The 26,020-nt window shown below is 41.5% G+C and overlaps 1 protein-coding gene across 15 annotated transcripts in view; it reads right to left on the reverse strand.

Annotated features, from left to right (window-relative positions):
• The window catches only part of ARVCF (ARVCF delta catenin family member), a 290,550-nt gene that overhangs the window by 93,955 nt on the left and 170,575 nt on the right, over positions 1–26,020 (reverse strand). For 10 of the 15 annotated variants that reach the window (XM_056338360.1, XM_056338421.1, XM_056338418.1 and 7 more), the window contains one exon: positions 2,804–2,962. The exons of 1 other annotated variant lie outside the window; for it this stretch is intronic. In XM_056338360.1, the coding sequence (XP_056194335.1) occupies positions 2,804–2,962 (159 nt within the window). Of the gene's footprint in view, positions 1–2,803; positions 2,965–11,447; positions 11,489–26,020 lie in introns of those variants that run through there. 4 more of the 15 variants (XM_056338395.1, XM_056338394.1, XM_056338428.1 and 1 more) reach the window with 3 other exon arrangements.

Here is a 26,020-nt window from a genome sequence, read left to right on the forward strand (position 1 = left end):
ACAGATCACTCAAAGTAAAAAAAAAAAAAAAAAAAAAATAATCTGAGCATAAATCTAACCCCTCTAACATTTAATGAACATAGTGTGATCATCTCAACTTTTAATATCCCTATTAAGTAACAGATTAGATATTACTGAAAATAGATGTGAGGGTCCTCATCATAGGAAATGTGGCTCCTTTACAAGGATAAGTACTTAGACACTTAGATTAAGGGCAGATTCATGCGGGTTTGTGGGTTTTTTTTTTGTGTGTGTGTGTTTGTTTGTTTTTTTAAAATCTGGGAAGGAATAGGCAAAGAGACAGAACAGCAGTTTCTGGGCTCAGCAAAGATCCTACTACTGCACTGTGCATGTCCAGCAGACAGGTTTTTGCATCCCTCATCCCAGAGAAATTCTTTCCTTCACCTTCCTCATCTCAGCAGCAAGGTCAGTATTTTGCCACTGCAAAGCACAGTACCAGGGAATTTATTTTTCTCTGTAAGGCTCTCTCATACAATGGTATGACATATGAAAGTGCTACGATGATACCTATTACAAGTGATAGTAAGTCGATGCCAATTAACTCCATGACACTTAACTGATGCTACTAAACCCCCCCAAACGATAGTTTTCATTTTCACATTCCCTACCAAAACATAAAACAAGTTGAAGACCAATGTGATTAAAAAAATATTAAAACCTGACCTCAGTTTCATATCGAAGAGCTGTTAAAACTATGCCACTTTTTATCAGCAAGGAAAATTCCAAACAAAACCATTTCGAAGACAATCACCACCTCAGCAAAGTCACAGCAACTCTTCTGACAGTTAGGGCTAAGCCAACCCCAGCTATGTTTTGACACTTCAGAATAACTTTTCTCAACAACTGGTTTGTTTTTTTTTTTCAATTTGGTTTTTTTTTTTTTGTTTTTTTTTTTGAAAGAGTTGGTCTTCTTAGCAAGGGAATACTAGGAAACACCTCCAGATGGTATGTAAGTTCAAGTTGGTGGCATTATTTGCAACAAGGTAAATACAAAGCAAGACAGCTACACACAACACCCACACCCCCCCCCCCCCACACCCCCCCCAGGTTCTGGACACACTTCAGTGCCTGTAATGAACTACAGAAGAAAAGCCTTGCTCTTTGAAATGAAACAGTAGCTCTAGGGTTGCTGGTTTTTTCAGTTTGCTTTTCCCATATTCAGATACAATGTCTGTTTTAGTGCTGCTACTGTCCTTTTCCGTGGGAAGTTGGAAAAATAGCAGGTACACCACACAAAGGAGAAACTACTACACACCTTTTACACTATGACAAACATGCAGCTTTATCAGTGGCATGACTATTTCAGACAAGCTATTTCATTCCATGTGGTCCTGTTATCTAGGGACCACTGCATGGCCTCACCTCTATTTTTACAGTCGTAGCTATCATTTTATTCCCTTGCATAGCTGCACTTAGTCTTCTAAAACTATGCACTGCTATTAGTGCAGATAAAAAGGTGTCCATCACCACTGTAATTTTATCACTTCCTTCCTGTAAATAACAGTTGTTGTTGCTGCCACTAGAAAGAAAACAGCATTTCTTTCAAATAAGTCACAGACTAAATACATTATTTGAAGAGCTAATCAAAACATGGGGGTTTTGTATGCCTGTTTTATTAAGACCTTCATCTCCTTCTAACAATGAGAAAACAGACCAGTTATATTTACCTTCCAAGTAATGGCAACAAATATTAAACCAGATACTCCGTTTATAGAAATGTGTGCAGGCCCACTATCCTCTGGAAATCAATGTTCATTTGCTCACAACCTGAGGATCTGATGTCCCAAATAGACATCTTAGAGGACTGCAATTCTGGAACATCAGTAAAAATAAACTCTGATTTATGCAGTGAGTTCTGTTCAACTCCTTTTAACATAGAAAGCAGCTGGACAGTCTCTTCCCACCCCCCCACCACCCCCCCAAGAATGGTGCTGGTTAGAAGTTTTTAAAAAGGAACTGACCCTTAACCTTTCACAACACCAAAACCTAACAAAGAGTTCAGGTCAACTTCCAAGACCCAAATGACAAGACATGTTAATGTTCCAGAGGTACGGGACAGCATGCAAGGCAGCCATGACCATATGGCACCTGCTCAGAGATGGCAAAATTACCTTACACAAGGGAACAAAAAGACATCAGAAGAATCATACCATATGCAACACCTGTAATGCAGCTGAAACCGAGGTACAGGTACTTGAAAACACAACCAGCTTTCCCCATGCATCAGGAGCAAAATTCCATTCACAAGATTGCTGCAGAATTTAAATGCTATGGTGCTACTTAAGAAGGATGTTTCTTGTTCAAAAGGACAAATGCATAATCACATATTGTTATTATAGATTGTAATTAATGTGAAGACATATTTCCAAGCACATTTTCCTCAGCTGCAAAAGTAATATACTCCAAGCCCTACCAACTCATCTAATTCTTGTATCACTGTGTTTGCAGGGCAATGCTGTGAACTGATTCAGTAATATAGTATGAATCTTAAAAGAATAAACAATCTGGGAAGGCGTTCTAGTGTTTTTGTTTGGTTAACCTGGATAATTTCTACTGTTCATTTCACAGACCCATGAACAGTTGTATCAGCACAGCTGATGTGGAACACACTAGAGAGAGGTGAAACTGAAGAAGCCCTGAACTCAGCTTTGCTGGCAAGCAGAACGTGATCTCTAGTGATTTTGAACAGCAGCATAATTGTCATTCATTCTACTCCCTGCTATTTTTATTTTGTGATTAAGTGGTATTTTGCTATTTTCCTCGCTGGTTATTAACCTCTCACCTTGGTTTCAGTTCTCCTTGTGGTTCCATCTTCAGAAGTGACAATAGACACGTGGGAAGTGGGAGTGCCTGGGTCTTCCTCCACAGTAACTGTCTCTTCCACCATTTCTTGAGGCTCTTGCATCATTGCTATTGATGTCTGGTTACTGGGGCTTTGTTCCTAAAGAAGCAGGTAAAAAAACAAAACCAACAAACTTTTCACTTCTACCATCACGGTATAACTATTCTATTGATTTCAGCTTTCTCAACTGAAAAACAGATTTTAACCAACATCTTGCAAGTAGAGATTCAGAAAAAGAAGTATTGACTGTCTCAAAAAAGCATGCTGCAACTATACTGTTATGACTGGGCTCGGCTCAGTAAATGGAAATCACGTGAAGCATCTATGAAGGACCTTATATTTATAGGCAACCTACTACAGACTAACAACTGCTACCTTGTATTTAAACCTGCTTTAAGCTTTCTCTTCAATGCTCAGTGTAGGAGGAGGGGAATTTCTGTCTGTCAAAACATTCACCCAGTTTTCAGTCAGTTCCACAATGAACAGGACCACTGGCTTTCAGAGCAGTTAATTTTGCACACCATTAGAAGTTTATCTCCATTTGATAAAACACACTCAGCTGCAGACCACAGAAGGCTATAAACCATCAACACCTATTATTAAACTGACACCTTTCTCAAACTGTCCAAAGTGATGATAATTTAAAAAAATGGATAGCTAGAGATTAATAGCTGAATTATGTGAAATGCTACCCTTCTGACATCTTCCCTAAGTCTGTAAGATCTAACTGGCTATAAGCTTATTTAAAATTTATAACAGATAGACAACATAAAGAAACACTAAACAGAAAGAACACACATCAAAAGCCTGTTCTTGCAGATAACTGCCCAAAGAGAATGCTTCTGCATCTCGCAGCACTAACATCTGAACTTTCCTTTCCCTTACACAACTGTGTGTCCCAGCACAGACATCAGAGAAGCTCCCCTTTGGTAGATGAATGTACTTCAGAGGTTTCACAGCAAGCGGCCAATAAAGAACCAGCTTACATACCAAGAAATCAGACTTTTCCCCAGCATTATGAATCCTCAACTACATACAATGATATGACAGACTGTTCATTTTGCTATATGCCCTGGAAGTATTGGGCTATACAGGTCTCAAAGCCAAAGCAAGCTTCTATTTGCACATCTTGTCAAATAGGCACACAAAAAAATAACATCCTTTATTAAGGAATAATACATACACACACACAAATATACACACACAGTCACACTTCTTTTTCATATAAAAAAAAAAGAAGACACAAAAAAAACCCAAACCAGAAAGGAGTGACACAGAGCCCTGAACTGCAAAATGAACCATTGTGGGCAAATTCAGCACACCTTTCTACATCACCTGAAAAAAAAATGATTGGGATGAAACTGTTGCCATGCAGGTGGCTAAGTCTAATTACATAGAGGTTTAAATGTTCTCTACCTTTGAGCAGCTTCATCACCAGGGAACTACAACATTTTACTTAGAAAAACTGCATTTCATCCCAGCCCTGAACTTTGGATTGCCCCTTTTGTTGCGCCATGTTTTGTGCAAGCCCTGAGGGACGGCATCCTTCCAAGTGACCTCATGCTGCTGAGCAGGAGCAGGGTACTGAGGTCTCTTTAAGCTCTACAGTGAAAAGTATCACTTAAATCTTGCATGATCCATGATTTCCTTTGAAACAAGCTGCAATGCCCCTGTTCAGTTTCCTTTATTTACAGCTGTATTTTGACATTATGGAACCTGGACTTCAGAAAGGAAGCCACTTTCATTTTCAGGTAAGCACTAACATTAACCAAGACCACGACAATAAGCCTTAGGTGATCATCTTAGTCAAAGTTACAACATGGACAGCCTTCAAAGATAACACATGCTGGATCACCAGAGGTGATATAAGCAGACACTACTTCCATTTCTACTAAAAACATGGAATAACTCAGGCTACAGAAACAATTAACAAGAATAAGGCTTCCGAAATCCTGAAGAAAATCACTCCTTCCAATCTGCAGTACTTAATCATTATATGGCCAACAACTTATGATACACACATACTGAATCCTTTATGGTAGAGTTCAGATGTCACATTCTGTCTTCTGTCCACAGCTTCAGAAGGGAAACTAGCTCCTGTAATAAATACATTAATCCCTTCACTTTTCTTGAAAATACTGTATTTTAACCACAACTCCCCTTACCCCACGCCACAGTAAAGCTTCCCTCTAAAGAGCAGAACTTACGCAATAGTGCAATACAGTAAAGACTCAGAACTTGTGTTTATCTTCATGCAACTCCAGCCTTGCCAACAGCAAAGAAACCAGTTACATGTAGAGATTTTTTCCATTACACCTTGTCCTTGTAAACCTCCTTGTCATCTCCAAGGCATCAAATGCCAAAACTGCTTCAAGGTGGGACATTCTCACTCCTCACACACACATATGTGCCTACACACATCTCATCCATCACCCTCATTTCTAGCTGCAGTTTGAGGTAACTGCATGAATTTACATCTCTTCATTCCCCTCTGGATTCTTCAGAAGCAAACTCTGCATAGTGATAACAAACCTGAGGAGACGGAAGGTAGAAATAAATATTTTGCTCTCCGAGCTTTTGCAAAGATTTTTCTTTATGAAAAAATAAGGTCTCCCTTTGTATTCAGACTGCCTGTAGGCAAAGGAAACCTTTAAAGCTAGGCACTTAAACACGAGCAAATTGCAAACTAGAGCATATTGACTTTAAATGAGCACTGCACTGGTTTTTATCCTCCGGCTGCTTCTAAAATGAAGATTCAGGGAGATATGGCACAGATCTGCATTCCTGCAAGAGAAAACTATTGTTAGCAAGAGACTGTCCTAAGCATCAGAAAGAATAAAAGCTTGCGAAGTTCAAGGTAGATATCCCAACACAGACAAATACCCAGAATGCATCTGCTTGTGTCTTCCTTCTTATTATGTGAGCTACTGAGGAATGCAGTGAGCAAAGAGGACAGCATATCATCCAGCTTACGCCCTGAATTAGTTTAAGGAGGTGGTTCTTTGATCTCCAAAACCAGTACTTTCTCCACAGCACTGACTTGGGGTTGTCACAAGCTAACTTTAATGTAGAAAAGATGCAAAGGTTTTGTTATCTGTTTTTAGATTCCATCATTAAGAATTTTAGGTCATCACAAATTGCAGAAACTGGGACACATTACCTCTTTCAACCACGCTCCTCTGTGCTCAGCTTCTAAGTCTGTATTTAGGACGCTCTTTTGTTAAACACATCTCAGGTTCCAAACATTTGGCAGGTAAACGTAATTAGTCAAAGTAAAACACAAGTTGCCAGAGAAAGCTGGAACATGACATCCCTAATGAATAATCCTACCAGTAGTCCCCTGCCTGTTAGAGGTAGGTAATTCCAGTTTAGGACAGCACACACTCATTTGCCTACCATGCTGGGGGCTTCAGAAGCAAAAGGAACCAGACAAGTCCTCTTTTCCTATCACGCTGGCCACGATCCTGCAGGTTCTTCCCCTATGGTCAAACAAAAGGATGTTCCCCAGCAGAAGAGGCATCTACCATGTCACAGCAATCAGCTGAGCATCTGGGAAGACCTAATCTAAATGGAGCTTTTTTCCAGTCCTCTTCAATAGGAGACTATCAGGATTCTTGTCAGTTCCTCTAGGATGGCACCCTCCTCCTTCAGGGACCCTCCCTTTGACACATTCTAGGCACAACAGCTGAGCTACAGGAACCGTGTCACCAGAAGCACCAAGGGCCAGCAGCTCCCTGAGGGACATGGCGCCGAGGGGGACCCTTTGGATGCCTGGGCAGGAGCCTCGCTGGCCCCTGAGCGAGGTGAGCAGGGAACACCCGCGAAGGCAGCCAAGTCCAACCAAGAGGCAGTGTCATGGTGACAAGGGGGCCTTCAAGGTCAACCTAGGAAGCAAATCTGCAGGTCAGGGTTCAGATCAGGCCCAGTGACAGCAAGGCAGGTCCACAGTGATAAGCCAGGTCTGAGGTCAGACAGGGAAGTCCATCTGTAGGTTGGGGTCTGAATCAGTAGGGTCCACGGCCGGGGCACAGGCATGGCTGTAGCTCAGCTAGAAAGCAGTACTCCTCAGCGCAGCCCAAGCATGGACTGAGGGCTCAGGGCTGAGCTTAAACAGAGCTCCCAAGCTTCTGGGCAGAAGCCTCACGTGAAGCTAGTCAGGGTCACCGAGGTCTGTCAGTGCCCTGAGGGATCCCCACAGCCCCTTTAAAATGGCAGCAGAAATTCTCTTGCAATAAACACACACATTGCAAGGTGATACACCCCCCCCCCCCCGCCAAATTGCTAGGCATTACCCATGAAGTCCCTTTCAAATAACAATCTTTGGCTGCTTCCAAGAAGATTACAAAACACCACCACACTGTGAGAACAGATCCCAATCCAGTTATTGTATACGGTGTCAGCAGTCATGGCTCTTCTCCCTGCTTTTTTGAGTACCAAATGAATCCTATCCTGTTGAACTGTGCTTGCATCTCTAGTACGCTTCAAAAAAGCCAAGCTATTTAAAAAGCAAAACAACAATCCATTTATCCCCAGCCTGTAAAAGTTAAGTGCAGATGAAACAGCTAAAGACCTTGTAAAATAAGCAAGAATCATAAAATAACAATAATTCTTCTTTTGTTAAAAAACAGAGTGATTTACCATTTAGGGCGCATATCTCCTAGGGCTTATTCTGCATTAAAATACTACAGCTTCTATAATCATCATCACTTCAATTCCTAGAGTTATATTTCCATCAAAGTAGCTATTTTATATCTTTTTTTAATAAAAGAATAACCTCCCCCAGGAGGATCAGACATCCTACTTTAAGACAGTGAACGAAGTTCTTTATTCTCTGCCTATGAAACAATTGAAAACAGTCTGGAAACAATATAAAATTGCAGGAGATTATTACTTCCACCAAAACAGTCCCTCTTCAAAAACACTGAAAACATGTACATTGAATCATCATTCTCCCAGAGATACCCTTTGTTCAGTAGATTGTAATGCAGGCTATTCAGGCTACTGCATACTCCAGGCTACTGTCAGATACCAGATTTGAAGGCTTTTTGCAGAGCACAAAGGCTAGATTCTACACCAGTGGACATACTTGTCCTCAGTTGACCCCAGCACAGACAAAGCTCAAGTGTATCAACTCCTGTGAAACCCATTACAAGTCTGGGCATAATTAATGGCATTGGACAACAATGCTAATTGAATTAAATGTGGATTCTCTCTGTACTCTCTAAATTACTTACTAAGGCTTCAATCTCTGCAAAGCATGAGATTATTTGTAAGCGCAAAGCAGGCAAATAACGTTTTTGCCAAAGTCCAGTCTCAGGCTGACATTCTGCCCCACTGGTTTCCTTCGAACTTAGGTCTGCACTTCCAGCTCAGTCATGTCCTCAAGTTGTTATTTGCCGAAGGCAAGTGGAAGAGAAAGGAAGGGAAAAAAAGGCAAGCCTGCAGGAACACACCAATTGAAAAAGTCTGTCTTGAAGTCTGCATCAGATTGGTGTCACAATGGGACACCAGAGAGGAAGAAAACCACGGGTAGAATTTGTTGAACTGCATGTATTTGTGGCAGATCTTTCTCCAGTAAAAGATCCAGCTCCCCAGCAGCTAAAGCCTCTCAAATTTGATTACTATCACATCCTCCTGCCCTGTCAGACCCCCTTCTCCTTCATCACAGCCTGAAGATCCCTGCTGTGCTCTCTGCCCTGGATTTGTCCAGAGGTTTCTGTGCCTCTCAGCAGCGCAACAGCTGAAATCCAAGCTACCCAGCGCATTCATACCACTGAGCCTGTACCATCTGAGAGGCAGCTATACAGGAGACTGATTTACTCTTTCTAGATTGTGCTTCAGGAACAGAGAAACAAGTAAGCCCTTACATACAGCAGTGCTTGCGCTACTGCAAGGCAGGGCACCTTCTGGAAGAACATGGAGGCCTCATTTTCAAGGACTGCCAAATACTGCACTCCTCCAGCTCAAAAAATGCAGTGAGGTCCAGATCTTCAGTCATACCTACCCAAACTCTTCACAATCAGGGACACTGATGCACAGCTGCCATCAAATGATGACACATTCAGGCAAAACAGCTCCAGAATAACAAAAAGCACATGGACCAGCCCATACTGGAACCCAGGCATATCCAACACTGGAAGGAGAGTTTGCAAGATAGAACAGTGATTTTAAGATAGAAATACATAAATATCTACTTTGCTGTAGATAAACTGATCTCCGTTTAGTAAGCCTACTTCTCTGGTTAAATGTCATGTGAAACAAAATGTGGATTTTAGATATATAAATATATAGATGTATATATACAATGAATTCGGCTCACTTCAGTGTGAACCCAAACACATTAACCTATGACAAGCTTCAAGCTCTCTATGAGAGCTCCCACAGCAGCTCTATCCTAAGGCTGGTCAGTTCAGAACATAAGGAAAATGTCAGCCCTAAATGAAAGCAGGCTGTCCTGGCATGGGCTACCAGAGTGAACTCAGCCACACACCACAATGCACTAACTGTTTCCTGAACGCTTACACACTTCCTTTGTCCTTTAGAAACACACACGACAAGCAACTAACAAATAATGCCAAGAGCTTTTAAAGCACCAAGGTTAAAAAGGAACATTTCAGCAACTGAAAAAAACCCTCAACTACAGAAGTTTTGAAAAGCCACAAAGAGCAGCTTTTTTTGCAAGTAGGCACGGCAATTCACCATCTGAAGGCATCACACCTTTCAGGGAAAGCAAGAGGCGGAGGTGAAGGAGAAGGAATCAAAACCCAGACAAGGCCCGTAGTAGTAATATTCATCCTTCAAGTACTGCAAGACACACTGGGGTTCTGTTCAGCCACGCGGTAACTGCCCATCAACAGGGAAATCTACGGTGCTTGCCCAACGGTCAACAAAGAGGGCTTTTATGCTATTTTAAACAATCTGAAGTGTCTCAGTTAATGGAAGACCGGGCAATTGGCCCTCAACTATTTCTAATTGACTGGAATGATGGATGAAGCTAAAGGGAAAGCTGACCCACTGAACTTTTCCATACAAAGCTAGAAAACTGAAGGACATTGTAAACAGTTTATAAGAACGAGAAGTGGGAGAGGCAGAATCCCAGAGGCTTTGCTCCTCTCAACCTGCTGTTAAAGTTGTTTCAGATGAAGGAAAACAAAGAGCTTCAACTCAGAGCAACAAACAACAAAAAATACAGGGGAAGGCCTAAACAAATAGGGTATTTTTCCCATGCTCTCCTCCCCTTTCTCCAGGAGCTACTTAGCTCTGCCATGCAAGCTGGTCCTTTGAATCAGAAAGGCCAATCTGTCACTTTGACAAGACGTCTCTCAGGGCGCTGTATTGCCTTGCCCTGCTTTTCAGATTGACTGGGTGTTAACCAAAGATGTCAAGACATTAGATCTCACTCAACTTCAACAGATGTGATAATATACGCTTAGAGCTTACGAGTTAATCAGTGCCGCTACGCTAAAGGTAATGCTCAGGAAATCATGCATGCCCATTGATTTTCAGAACAAAATAATCACTAGTAGCTTTTGTACTGCAAAACAGCAATATTGCTGCAATGCGCTAGAGCGGTCTGCTGACCTAAAGAGCTCCTAGGAGGGATGAGTGAGGATACACACCTTCCAGATAGACAAATGGATGTGTAATAGGTTCAAATTCACAGCACCTGTCTTCAAGCTGCCTTGCGAGGTATCTAAACGCACAGTAACTTTATTTTTCCTCTTTAGTCAAAAAGGACAATAGGAGCTTCAGAGAACAATTCAGATCTTGCACAGACTAAACCACCTCCTTGGACACACATCCAGCTCTGGCTACCGACCCTGCAGGGAAACAACATCAAGCACTTCAAGAAAGCATTAAAGCCGGGGGATGGATCCAGGCCTCGGAGCCCTGATGTAAGTTGTCTATGGTAGAACCCAGAACTAGACGAAGGTATCACAATTCACCATCCAGCCCCTTAGTCACAAGCTCTTTTTCTCCCCCCGGGGTTCAACAAGGTCATATAGTAAAACAGAAGCATAAACTATTATTTTTACTGTGAAAATGATAAAGGTAAAAAAAAAGAACACCCAGCACACACACGGTTAGGGCTAGCCCTATTTCTCTTAGCTGTCAACAGCATGGCTAGTTTTTATCTGGAAAGTTTGCCCCCAAGGAAATCATACTAAATGAGCAGGAAATGACTGTTTCTCATGAAGATTTGTACAGAGTTCACTGTGATTTGCGAACTACCTCCCAAAGACAAAGACAATGCAAATCTGCATGCCTGATCTTTGACCAAACCCAGAAAAAACCTGACTTGCTTCCTCTCTGGAGTCTTTCAGATGAACTAACCAAGGCTAAATTAGGGAGATTTTTAGTGAGATGAGGTTAAATCATGAACTACAATTTTCCAGCAAGCTTTTTCCTTCACCTCCACCTGCTGCCTCTACAATGCTGGCATTAAGGGTGGTGTGGGATGACTCATTTGTACATTCCTTTTGGCAAGACAAGCATTCAGCTTTCATTTCTTCTTGGCCCACAGAGTTTGGGTCATAAATTGAACTGATGCATGTATTACTAGATATCAAGACCACAAACTTACATGCACATTGGAGTCAGAAGTACAAGCTAGGTCCTTCATCTAAAACAAAAAAAAGAACCGTCAGTTTGGCAGATTACAGCAGTAAGTTTCTTTATACAGTCTGTGTGCCCCAGACTCTACCCCAGCCACTTAAATGCATCCCTACTGCATTAAACCAGAATCTGCCAGACCCAGCATGTTAGATCTAGGCTAACACATGAACGCCTACTTGCACTGCTACAAAACTACCTTAAAGAATTGCTTTTTAACTTCAAGGCAGATGTAAGCCATCTCTGCATTCTCCAAATTATGACCAAGACCGGAACATTATTTGGGTGTCCTAGCAGCCATATCAGATCAGCGTTAAGTTTAACTAACCTCCTCACACACCCACAATCTTGCCTGTATATCTGAACTATGCAACACTAATGTTTTTTGTGGCAAAACACATCGCCACAACACAAAAAGGAAAAAAAAAAAAAGCTTTTATAATCTTGAGGGAGACAGAACAAACAGATCACTGATTAATTTTTAAGCCTACATTCCAAGAAAGCCGTTTCTTAAATAAATTATTTCCCATTCTAGGGAATACAAAGTGATTGGCAATAAATCTAATCACCCGTCTCGTAAGGAATGTGCTTGCCAGTGTCTGCCACTATTAAGCAGCAAAGCAGGTTTGCTTGGCACCAAGACAGCAGCACGGCTTCAGTCCGAACAGCTCCCCTGGAGATTACCCACATTAAATTACATTCTACTTCTTCCCTCTGCATCTCGCCCCTTCCCTCCCAGCCCCACACCAGAACAGAAGGTTTGGCTGTTCACACGCCTCCTGCTGCACCAGAGGCCCAGCTCTCAACAGTACGTAACCCCAGACAGCAAAACCAAGACGGCAGGGAAGAAACTGTGCAGGAGGTCCCGGGATGACTGCAAGTCCATTGGAACACCAAAAGACACAAACAATCCAACAAAGCTGCTCTGTCTGCTGTAAATCTTCCAAATGGAAAAGATTCCAGCAGAAAGGCAATTTTCCCAAGTTCGATGCAGTTACTGTGCTATTTCAACTACCCAAGAGAGGTCACCAATGACTTTTTTTTCCCCAGTAGTCCATTTACTTCACACATTCTCTGTTTATTTTGTAAGACTGAGCTTGCAACCCTTACTTGTACATGGACAGTCCTCACACAAACTGGGAAGAGAGCAGGCAGGCTTGCCACACCAGCACTAGACTAGCAATAAACAGTAGGGGAAAAAAAAAAAAAAAAAAAAAAAAAGACAGACGACAGCACTTCAATATTAGGGAAAATGTGGAGCAAGAACATTTCATCATCTCTGTTTGGCATCCGCATGGTCACTACTGGGACAACCTGTTCAGCTCTTATGCGTAGCTGTGGAAGGATGTCGATACACTGCAGCAGGCTCAGAGCACTGCTAACAGAACAGCCAAAGAGAGGGATCAGAAAGGTGTCTCAGCCAGCTCTAAGGTCCAAGCTATTTACCTCAAAGAGAAGGTCAAGGGGCAATTTGATTACAGTTAAGTGCCTAAAGGTATAATGGAAATTTGGCAGAGAGCTCTTGAGCCCCACAGATAAAGGTTTAACTAGTCCCAACGTCAGGAAGCTGAGGACTGACAAGACATGCACACATTTTGTTTTAATTTTTAGACAGCAAATTTGAGTGGTGCAAGTAAGAAGCTTACATGCTAAAATTTTGCTAACCACTTAACAGGTTGCACCTATTTATTTTTAATAAACATGTTCCCATTTAATCACAAACCTGATAATGGAGAGGTGCTCATATGCATGCACACAACTACTCCCACTTGACTGCTACACCACCCTGAAGACTTTTCAGTCTAAGAACAAATTATTTAAAGCTTGTGAAGGACTCTTGCCAAGTCACCCAGCAAATCATACTTAAAATGCAATAAAGAGATTTTTGCCAGGCAGGGAAGGGGCTAATGAAGGGTTCCCTGTTTAACAATGGTTTTGCCTGAAGGAGTACCCTCTCCTCCCACCAGTGAGCAATGGTGAATCCCCTTTCACAGCTGGGCTAGCAGTACTTCATGTAAGGTCAAGCTACAAACCAAAGCAGTGCATCAACTCAACTGAGAAACCATCATCACCAAGGAATGACTCTCTGTCCCATCCCCCAACCTTTGCCATCCACAGCACAGCTCCTAAAACCTGTTGTGCCAGTGTAACTGAGATGGTTGTGTAATAGGAAAAATAAGTAGAGATGAGGACCATTTATCCATGCACTGTCACCTAGAAAATTCACAGGAAACCACTGGGTCTATTCAGTGTGTAAGAAGAATGCTAAATATTGACAGTCAGGCCACTTAGCAAGGACTGCTATTTACTGCATGATGAGCATGAATCCCAGAAAGGAAAAATCATATAAGCTAAGGTGTAAGTCACTTGCCCAGAGGTAAACATCTTTACTGGTAAAGTAAAATTAGCTCTCAATTTCCTAGTTAAATGTGTTTGGCTTTTTTTCATTTTGCTGTGTTCCACATGCTTGCTGGAAATCCCCACCTTTCTGTGACCACTCCTATTGGCACTGTGTATACAGTCAGCACGTCTGGATTAAAGCATCTGAATTGTAAAATCCAATCACATTTGCCAACCACCCCAATTATTTACATAGTATCTTTAGTATTATTATTTCTGATGTGCTTTTATTTGACACTTCACAATGGAATTAAAATATGATAAAGATTAAGACAAGATGCAGTCCTAGAGCCAGCAATCTAAGTCACTTTCAAACAGGTTCTCAGAGGGTTTTTCAGAGGGCCATTTCTCAATTAAGCACACACAGATAATAAGAGATCATACAGGATGAAATTAAGGACTTGCTGTTAATGAGCATCAGTCAGAAAACGAGATTCATGCTCTGAATGCTGTATTTCCCTACAGCTGGCAAGACAAGCTGCAAGATTGCTGTTTCAACCCAGGGGTAGGATGGCTGTTTCACTCCCACTCCTGGTTTTGGTTTTATGCCATGAAAGGGAATCTTTTTTAATTTTTCCAGAGGAGCTCTGCCAAGCTCAGGCTGCAGATAGGATATGGTGTGCTCATAAACTTCTAGCCAGTTTCCTCATACCCAGGCCAGAACTGTTCTAGTGCCTAATTCCCTACTTAAACGCTGGCAGCAGTGACTACCTCACTGACTACCTTTGCTTTCATGCAAACCAGCCTCCTGTGTTGGACTCCCTTTGTTATTTAGGATTGTGCAGGATACGCCATTTTCATCTGTTCTGGCAGAACATGCAGCATCCAGGTACCCAGCCTTGCCTTCTCTCCTTTACATAAAAGAAAAGGAACGGCTTCCGTAAGACCCACCCACTAAAATTTTGGCAGAAATAAACCGTTTTTTACAGTGAAACTCCTGTAAGTGCATGACGAACAACGTTCTCTGTAAAGCATTAGCCATCCTTGTATCGTCTGTACACACAGCTGTTGTTCTCATAAAAGAAGTTGTTTTATTTTTCCAAGTTCAAATGAAGTAGTTTTATTTTTCTTCCAACTATTCGCAAAGAATCAAAGAATAAACAGCCAGTAATCCCACCCACCTTTTTTTAAACAGGTGAAGAGACTCAAATCAGTACAAATTTAGCAGCAGTGAGCTCACTGCCAGCAACAAACACCCTGCCATAAACAGTGTTCCTGCCTCCAGGACTCACCCTGAGCACAACGCTGGAAACTTCCTCAGACACACACACTAGCAGGGCTTATTCCTGTTTGGTTCTCAGCTTTGGGTTCACCCGGTTTCTAAGATGGGAACAGTGCCTTTTAATCCCTTCCTGGAGTCCCCAGCAGCACAAGAATATCTCCAAAAAGGTGCTGCTGAACCCATGAGTCAGGTTTGCTGATCTGGCCTAACCCAACATTCAAAATTATATCCTTAACAAACGAAGCCATCCTCAGGAACAGTCTGACAGAAATCTGTAATATTCCACAGCTCAACTTGTTAAATCAGAGTACAATAGCTATCAGCAGATAAAACATACGCATGGAAGAGTAAGCTCGGCAGAAAGTTGCAAAAACAATGCTGGGAGCCAGAAGCACACTGGGAAGAGATGGGCAGAGGAGAAAAGCACTACTAAATAAACGAGTCTATTCAGGGAGGGGAAAAACAAAACAATAAGGCATGGCAGGGAAAAGGGAGGGGGAGAACAGGAAAAAAAATGAGAAAAGACAGAACCCATAAATGGGAAGAGTGTCATGTGAAAACCAAATCAGTGGCTTTCACATGAAAAAAAAAAAAAAAGTGTTAAGAAAAAGGGGGGAGGAGGGAAATACGAGAGAAATATTTCAGTCTTTTAATTTCAACACGTTAACACTGCTTTAGTTCACCATATAAATCTTATAACAAACAGTAGCTTTCTCCACACACGGCAGTATATTAAGCTTCTTTTTTAAGGCTTTCCAAACAAGGCAATGTCATTCTTTGGCTTTTTATGTGGTTTGTGCCTAGACTAGTTTTTTGTTGCTAAGCTCTAATTAGATGCGTATCTTCTACTGGTACTTACCAACAGGGAAGAGATTATAAAATACAAGAAACCTAAGCACAAGCCCAGCATTTGATTTAACACAAGCAAACAGTCGCAAGCAGCAGTACAATGCCTCTCTTGTGACTTGGTGATACTTCTGTGTACCTTCAGGACGAGCTGATCACGCCTGAACTGTTCCATACTGGTGTGTGAGCAATTCATTTAGGAAAGGGTCTTAGAGACCCTCCTGGAGAGCACAGCTCCGGCTGCGTCGCCACCCATCTCCCACCCCAAAAGCTCATGTGCCAGCCAGACCATCCGCAGCCTGCCAGCAGGCTGGCTCACCGCATCCGACAGGAGCTCGGGGCCGGGAGGAGTGCTGTCCTGAGCCACCCACACCGGAGAAGCGCAAGAGCACAACACAAAGACGGAGCCAAATTAATAAATCTTGCTTACAAGGGATGACAGTTAGCACATCAGGAAGAACAAATACAACAATCTAGTTATCTGAAAGACAAAAGATATCCATCCTGAATGGCAAATTCTGTCTAACACCAATGAATGCCTCACATGCCACAGGCAAAAAACTAGCCTGATTCTACACTTAATTCAATTATACATGTCAACAATGACCAAACACATCAGTATTTACAGCTTCCCACCATTTATCAGTTCACACATGCAGAAATTAAATCAATTTCTGAATACGGAATCATCAGCAACTCTGATCACAGAAAACAACCCAGAAATTTTTTTTGCCCAGAAGTTTAAGCTGAGTACAGCTCCATTTAGAAAACGAAATGAAACTCAAGGATAACCATATCATTCACTTAACAAAAGCCACCCAATGTATTGTAACAGCCTTTTAGTATACATCTAAAGTGTTTGGAAACCCAGAAAATATACTAGATAACGTGCTCTGTATATCCTCAGTCATAGACGTTACAGATATTCTTAATCCTAGCTTTGTAAACCTTGTAGGCATAATTCATTGTGCTTTTGGATCCATAATATTTTGCAAAGCACTGCAGTTTGCTGGCTTAAAAACATGCCCTGCCAGCTCACTGGATAGAAAGATTTCTGCTGACTTCATGTATCATTTCAGTTGCACTCATCAGGGATTAATAATTTTCCCTGCTAAGGATACAGGCTGCAAGTACTAAGTGGAAAAGGTTACGCATGTGTCTGAAGACGACTGGTAACATTTTGATAGATGAAATTTGACTATACATAGACATTAAATATAAATTGGACTAATGAAAAAACAAGGTCCTTCATGAAAAAGTGAGAAGCCCATAAACAACCCTGAAGTGACTGAATACTGCACAGCACTGCTTAGAACATTAAATCATGTTCTGAAATAACCAAATAATTTCTCATTTATTTACTATTCACTATTTATAGGTGTAGTCCAAAAGTCTTCCCTTGAGAAAGGGGAACAGGGCATGTGGCAACTGTTCTATTGTACTAATTTAAACATGACCACAAATATCCAAACATTAACAAAAGATGCTTTATTCTCAACTAATTAATTCCAAAAATATCAAACTTTTTGACAAGCTGCTGAAGTAACTCTTTCTCTGACCCTGATATCTGCTGCTCTTTATAAGATGAGACATTCAAACTCAGAGCTCTCTACTTTTTCTGACCCATCGTGAGCAGCCATGGTTGTATCAGAGTGGCACAACTTCAGAAGGTATGCTGCAGAACGCACAATACAACGCTGCTGCCGGGAAGTACACTCTTCATACAGCGTTTGCATCCAGCCCTACTGCCTCCATTCTGCCAGTCATTACAACACACGAAACCAGTCAGATTCACAATTAATTTTACCTGCAAAAGAAGGTCAAGCTATCCTGTACTAATGATGTGTTGAAATTGCCCAAAGAAAAGCCATCTAAACACACATGGTGAAAACGCACCGAACAGGCACTTTGCTATTTCTTCTGTGAAGTTCAAACAGGATGTTTACATTTCAAATATTTTGGAAGTTTTACTGCTTTTTAAGACATAATTGATAAAACTGCTTTGTCATCATAAATGCATTTTATACCTGTAACTTTTCCAAGAGGAAGCAAGATCATCAGGTAAGTCTGTATTCTTTGCAGATTTTAATGAAGAAATCTTTCCTTTTTCATAGTTGCACACATAATAGAAGAAATAAACTTTTTTAAAAATGGAGAATATTTCATTTAACAAGAAGAACCCGAGCAACCATAAAGGGAGGCTAACAAACATTTCTGGTTCAATCGTCTACCAGTGAAGTCACATCTCCACACACTGCCAATTCCAAAGCACTACCATATTTTGCAGTGAAGGTGATTCTCCATCACAGCGTATTTGCATTCCAATAATAGGTTTATATATACTCAGCAGGAAGTAAAGCAAGTATCAATAGAAATCCATATTAGTCTAATGGAATTTTACACAGTTAAACTTCAGAACAAATCACTTAGCCAACTGCTTCAAGAACATGACCTTCACACCTGCAGCAACATCACAGCAGAAGAAATCGTCAGTGAAATCCACTGCTTATAGCACTAAGCAGCATTCTGCAGTTTCAGCAGTCAAGCTAGTTCAAATGGTCAGTAGCAAATAGCTTTTGTAAACCATTTGTATTTTGTTACTACTAAAAATATTCACAAGAGAACTAATTCATTGTCAGGACCAGGTGGAGAGATTTTAAGATCTTCATCATCAGTCACCATAGTACAACACAAGCATTAGTTACCCCCTCTCTTGGAGCTCTGTCTCTTGATGACAGACCAATGGACTTATTTCTGAAAGAGGATAAATTAAATGGAGGCTTGTAATTCAGCTGAATTGCCCTGCAGTGTCTATTAACTATTCAGTCTACAATGCTCAAGTCAGTGCCATACCATATACAGATGCAAACAAAGCTGTTCCACATTAAGGGGAAGGCACTGACAATACACTACCCATTCATACAGCAGCTTTTTTTTTGCAAGTGTACGTGTATGCTTCAATACATAAAATAGCCATATTCAGAGCTGATAATTCCACACACACACCACCAATGAAGTGTGCTTCTCAAAACAAAGAGACCATAGACTGCCGGGAGCTGGCCAGACTCAGCGAAGCAGTCCACAGGGCAATGGTGAAAACCGGCATGTGTTGACATCAGTTGTATGTGAGAACGCTGGTGGCTGAGAGACAGCTTAAGCATTAACTGCAGTCTGCTTTTCTAAAAGCCCGGCAGCAGTAGTCTAGAGGAGGCAGTCCCCAGCCTATCAAGAGAAATAACAAGTGACAATTCAGGAAAGCATGTTCACTATCCATTCATGCATGCATGCATGCAATCTCGGGCCAAACAGGGGATGTACTAAAATGTTTTCCCCAGAGGAAAAGTGTTTATTAATTAATATCTACTGAATTAATTGGTTCCCCATATGTTCTGCTGTGCTTCTAAGACTGCAGCCCTTTCAATATTACTGAAAGGCATCAGGTGTGGTGACTACCCAGGAAGTTCATCAGGACACTTCAGTCAATCCAGTAAAATAATTCACTTGTTTCTTTTCACCAAATTCTGTGTGTTTCCATCTATGTAGAAGTCATGCAAAATGCATTTAAAATCTCCAACCCGTGTTCACTTTCAAAAAAAAGCTAACACATGCTCTTACTTCAGACACAAGTATGGCATACAGCAGAAGAATAGAAGAAAGATGCTGATCCGAGGCCACTGGCTCATCTAGTGGCCCATTTCCTGCAGCAACCCTGGGGTTCCCTTCACACACCTACCCTTACACCAGCTAATCTTTACATCCACCATATCTTCTCCTCCTACTCCCTCTTTCATCAGTGCAGGAAAGGTATTTTTGGATTCTGACTACATCTGGCACAACTCTGTACAATGACATCATCTTTGCAAAGTTATCAATCTCACTGAGACTTTATTCATGACACATTAGTGTCAGCTGGCAAGGTCCACAACTCTGGTCACCCCGGTATAGCAGTCATCCTTCACCACTGTCTGCCTAAGCTCAGGCCGTAGTAGCAGAGGAGGAACAGCAGTCCTACAACCATCCTCTTGTAAACACGAGCTAGCACACAGGTTGTGCATTCTCATCCACAAGATGTTCCTCCTCCACTGCAATGCCACCTCTCCCAAGCCCCCTGGATGCACCTACACAGCGTGCAGGCCACCAAAACCCTTTGTCAGGTTAAGGGAGGATGAGCACCCATTACAGCAGGCTCTCTAGCAGACACAAAGCCTTTGATGTTTATTTAGTCCAGGTCTCCAATCTCAGCATTCCCTCACATATGCAATACCCACTTAGTCCGATTCAAAAACTTGAACAACAACATCTATAATTACCACACCCAGCGGTGAACTCAGACTGCAGCAACTGCATCTGTGACACAGACTAAGCTAGCTGTCCCCGCTCCCTTTCAGAAACATGAATTCTAAAGTTGACATCTATAGCAGAAAAGCACTGTCCCAGCTAAATTAAAATACTGCATTCCAAGGCTGTACAACCATACCACCAGCACAGCACCACACCATCTACTGCAAGCTGAACAGGCCCAAGGACCTGTTGTTTGACCACTGCTTAGACAGTAACTGCTCTTGCAACATCAGAAAGGTCTCAGGCGCAGCACTAATACCGTACTTAAGACTTGACGACAGCCTAGCTGTAGAACTTTAACAAGACAATTCTGCTGCAGGAAATGGTTAAAGCATGCCACAAAAGAAACACTTATCAATACACACAGCTGTGATCACAGTGTGTTCAAAACTAGCTTCCTACCTGGGAAGATGTTGCCAGGTCCTGCTGGCAAGAAGGAGAAAGGGCTGTAGAAAGGCTTAAAAATCACATTCCTAAATCAGAGGCCTTGCTTATAATAATTTCTTTGCAAGTACATAATAATTAGAACTAAAATTAAAGCTACCTTCAGAGAATAACATTTGCTGTGAAGCAGGCTGCAAATCAGAATCAGCAGGATCTACGCCATCCGTCTGGCAAACATATTTTCATTTTATACTGGGCATATGACAAGCTAGACTTTTGAAGTGATCCATATAAAACATTAGTGCACAATGCAGTGGTTAGGAATGCAGCAAATGAAAAAGGTGGGAAGATTCCTCCTGTCTGGGAGAGTTGTTTCTGAATGATTTGCAACATGCCAGATAGAACTAGGTACAGCACTTCATCTTTCTGAGAGATGGTGAATCTTTCTGAAAGCTATGAATGCTCCTCTTTAATTCAGAATATCTGCCCCATCCAATGATTAAATCCTTTGACGTTTCACTTAGCAGGAGGGATTTCTTTCAGATGCTAGTAAAAAGCATATAGCAACAAAAATGATAAATGTTCAGTTTCCAGCCACTCTGATGCAGCACAAGCCTACACAATGTATTTGGAGAAGTAACCACAGCACCCACAACATCATGTCAGTATAACCTCAATAACCCCCCTGTGTACTGACTGAGCTGTTCCCAAAGGCTCCTATTCGCTCTTCAAGGACTCAGGCTTGAAGGGGACCTTTTTCATGCACTTCACTTTGTTTTGGTTCACTATGATGCATGCGGATATGGAAGACTTCATAACATTTGCTGTCCACCTACAAGACATTAATGAATAACATCCAAGCAAATCAAACATAGACAGCTCTTGAGCTTTCCTCTGTTTCCTCATTGCTTGTTTTAAAGAAAAAAGAACATAAACATCATGTAAAACCTGGCTAAAGATATTTTAAAAAAATGCAGTATTTTTCAGTCTCAGCACAATAGCTTGGGAGTCAAAAGGTTTTAGTCAAAACCCATGAATTAGGAGAAATGATTTCAAATACATGAAGTGCATGCCAGATCAAATCTTGTCTTCTGTCACACAAGGTAATCATTATACAACGAACTAATGTGCAAACATTTTAACTGGATTTTATATAAATCAGATTAGGTGAAAAGATGTGAAGATGTGATTTGTACTGCCAGCTTCACCCCTAGGAACACAGACACCAGGGAGTGAGCGAGGACTTATGTGAGGTCCATGATGAAGGTTCAGTTGGTGGTGAAAGATTACGTCCACCATGACTCCCACGCCCAGTCCTTCAGAAGATGTCTTAGTTGTTCTTTCATGTCTGCACTGCAGCCCTGGGGAATGGCTAAACAGCCCAAAAGGCAAGCAATGACAGAAGTAAGACACAGTCACTTCATTAAGCACCAGTTCAGACCCTTACAGACAGTTCTTGCTCTGAAGGTATTTCAGAAGAGCTAACTCAAGCAGGCGATGAGAAGCTAATGCGTCTGAACTGCCAGAACAGGAAAGCATCTGACAAATGGAGGGGGGGAAAAACCAATTAGGGATAGGTGAAAAGGGAAAAAGCTACATTTATCTATAAATTCACAGTTTGTGCAGTCAGTGGAACCATTTGATTTAGATTTGCCTCACCAATCAGTCTCTCTGCTCTTGAAAACATTGTTCAGTTTTTTCAAGACAAGAGTTAAAAGGAACTTCCTGCAAAGATCTCCCCAGACAAAAAGTGCTACTGACTTCTTGCAAGATATAAATATACAAAAAATGCTCAAAAAATTTCTGACTCCAACTTTCACTTTCAGAGTACTGGTTGTCAGAGGAGTCCTTGATGTCTTTTGTTGTTGCATGTCACCTGGAGGCTGACCGTAGGAAAGATACAGCTACCTATTCTCAGAGTAGCTCCTGATACAAATAATCTGTTCTGAAGGAGAAACAATGCTCTTCTGAAATAAAATTAAACCACTGGTAAAACACAGCAACTACTCAGGAGTGAAGCCACTTTTAATAAAAATAAAATCCATGCAAGGATAACTAATATATAAAATTTACACTGGAATTGACTACACAAACCAGCACAGCTATCCTAACACATCTTTGTCCAGATTCACAGAATTTTTTCCTGTAGAAAATATAAAGGTTTGTAATAGGAATTTAGAAAAATATATAGGAAAATCACAGAATGTTTTGGATTAGAAGGGACCTTGAAGATCATCTAGTTCCAACCACCCTGCCATGGGCAGGGACACCTTCCACTACACCAGGTGGCTCAAAGCCCTGTCCAACCTGGCCTTGAACACTGCCAGGGATGGAGCATCCACAGCTTCTCTGATGATTCATACAAAATAAAGTAAAATCAAGCAGCTTTATGGATTGTGCTTAAATGCACTCAAGGGGACCTTATCAGTCTCTACAACTACCTGAAAGGAGGTTGTAGCAAGGTGGGTGTCAGTCTCTTCTCCCAGGTAACAAGTGATAGGACAAGAGGAAACGGCCCCAAGTTGCACCAGGGCAAGTTTAGGGTGGGTATTAGGAGAAATGACTTCACTGCAAGGGTTCTTAAGCACTGGAACAGGCTGCCCAGGGAAGTGGCTGAGTCTCCATCCCTGGAGATATTTAAATGGCATGTAGATGTGGCACTTAGGGACATGATTTAGCAGTGCACTTGGCAGTGCTGGGTTAACAGTTGGACTCGATCTTAAAGGTCTTTTCCAACCTTAATGATTCCATGGTTTTATGCTTTGTTTCCTGCCTGAAATTTGCCTCCTGATGGAACAATCCATGATGACAACAAAAGTGTTTTTCCCATCCAGTTACCATTCCAGACCTCTGAGGTGTTCTGGGAACAGTGCAAGGTAACAGTCTTAGAAAAAATAGCTGGATGACTAAGAAATGCAAAATACCGAATGGCTGGACTGTTTTAAGAGAAGGCCAGATGAATGTGCACACACACCATGCAAAAGAAGACAGGGAAATAAAAATACCCTCATCAATCTGATTTAATGTCACTGAAGAACAATTCACAGCTAGGGATTTACTAATAACATTCTCCCAAGACAGGCTCCGTAGGACAGCTGCATTGTGCCTCTCTGGTTACACCTTTAAAACGAAACCCAAACCACACAGAGTACATACAGCAGCATCCACTGCCAATACTGGTCTGCAGAGCCACAGTCAACTTCCTAAGTCTTTTTCCCTTTGTTCTTTAAAAAAGAAGAAGAAGAGAGGAAAAGATCACATCTGTGACATACCTTAAAGAATCAGAAACTCGGTCAGCTTTTGCAGTAATCTGAATCACTCCTCTGAATTCCCTTGCATTTTCTCACAAAATACATGAGTCTTTTACAGATAGGATGCTGTATTGCAACAGATAAAGAAAAAACCTGCAGAATTGAGGTCAGGAGTTTACGCCACTGGTAACTGCTGTTCTTTTTCATTGGAAGAGGCAGTGGGCTACACATGGTGTGTGTAAAAGAATGAAAGCTAAAGCAAAACAGCTTGCAAGTCTTGTTAAATTATCTCTCTCTACTGTGTAAGAATCATAAAAGCCATGCAACACACAAAGAGACTTTAAACAGGTTTGGTTAAGCCGACATACACTGACCAGGAAAAGACATTAGAACACTGCCAGAAGTCCCAGCATGAAAGATCTCAGTTTAGGTTCCAGTCACCAGGTGTAAAATATTTGTAGTCCAACAGCAGACCAGGGGTTATAACAAGAATCCATGAGCATTCTAGTGTAAGTTACTCTGCTGACTGATGGTTCAGGCCTCAAAACTAGTTGAGGGAAAAGAAGCAGCAGCTCAGAGAACGGCAAAAATGTAGACAGACTTCTATGTGTACTCTTAGCAGTACCTGCAGTACTGTGTTACAGACATAATCTTTAGGCAGTAAATCATATATCAACATTAGATGAATTGATGATCTCTACCACTGTATCAAAGAACCTGAATATTTTTTGACATTTACAAAAACCCAAGAAAGTATTTTCAGAAGTTGCACGTGAGTCTCTCATGTGCCCCCTCTAAAGGAAGCAAACCATTGTGCTGTCTTTCTACTGGAAGCCACACTACACTTCCTGTCTGTGGTGTTTATTCATTAAAAGTGGAAAAAAATCCTTTTTACTATGGTGCAGTTAATGCTAGAATGAACTACCTCATTCATCTAAATAAAGTCAGCTCAAAAACCTGCAATAACCATTTGAGTGCCTACTTTGTTAATTATTTCATGTTTATCTAATCCATTATGAACATCCAAATAAGCTCATTCAGGATAAGGTGAGATCAGAGACACTGAAGACACCCTTTCAGACTATCTAACCTTCTGCTCATTGTTGCTCTTTTCCTTGCAGTCTCACGCAGCAGTTTTACTGGGTTTCTAACCCTTTTGAGACTGGTCAGTCATTCCACAGCTCAATACAGCACAGCTTTATGAAAGCTTCTTCTGTCTCTTCCAACTTCAGTTCCTCTATAGCCTTTGTATGGACTTTTGGGATGGTCGCACCCAATTTTCCATTTTATTTCAGGAAAAAAGGTCACCCTCCAGCATAAATAAGGGCATCATTCCCCAAGGGAGAGGACACGTGAACTGCTGTATTATTAATCCACTTTCCTTTTTCTCACCTGTTGCTTTTGAATTCATTATTTTGCATACAGCTGCAACAACAACTGTTCCTCTGGAAAAATCAGGATCTCTATAAATACACAGCAGAGATCACTTGGGAAACAAGTAGAACACACCTCTGAGAGGGCGTGAGGAATTGCAACTGCGCCTCCCACATGTCCTCCATTACATCCTCCATCCACTCCCTTTCCAAAAGGCATGGCACTTGTGATTTCCTTAAGGAAAAGACAAACTGTATTTCACCTTTCTATGTTTCCTTCCAGTTTGGCATTTATATAGCTCAGAGGATAACTATACCTTTCCTGGCAATTCTGACATATGATTAAGTGTGCCCCAAATAGGAGCACTTTCACCTTTCTTGGAGATGGTAATTGAAGTTAGCACATGTACTGGCTTGAGAGGCTGTATTAACAGTTCAAGCACTGTTCGCTCAAGAGATCGCTCCTGAGGAGTGATCTAATCTTCAAGTAGAGTGCAATAGCTGGAGCCTTGAAGAAAAATAAAACCGGATAAGTGTCTGCGGGCCTTTTACTTGGTGGACAAGTCCATGACAACTTCACTCCAAGTGGCAAAACACAACTGGAACAAATCAAAACCAAGCCCTAGCCACGCTTGAGTTCCTACTAAGGGAGTGGTGTTTTCAAGTATTTCCAAACAGCAGTCAGTGCGGGTGGGTGTGGGGAGTTAAAACCTTCAGTAGAAACTGT

The sequence above is a fragment of the Falco biarmicus genome, chromosome 1, assembly GCF_023638135.1.
Source record: "Falco biarmicus isolate bFalBia1 chromosome 1, bFalBia1.pri, whole genome shotgun sequence".
Taxonomy (NCBI): domain Eukaryota; kingdom Metazoa; phylum Chordata; class Aves; order Falconiformes; family Falconidae; genus Falco; species Falco biarmicus.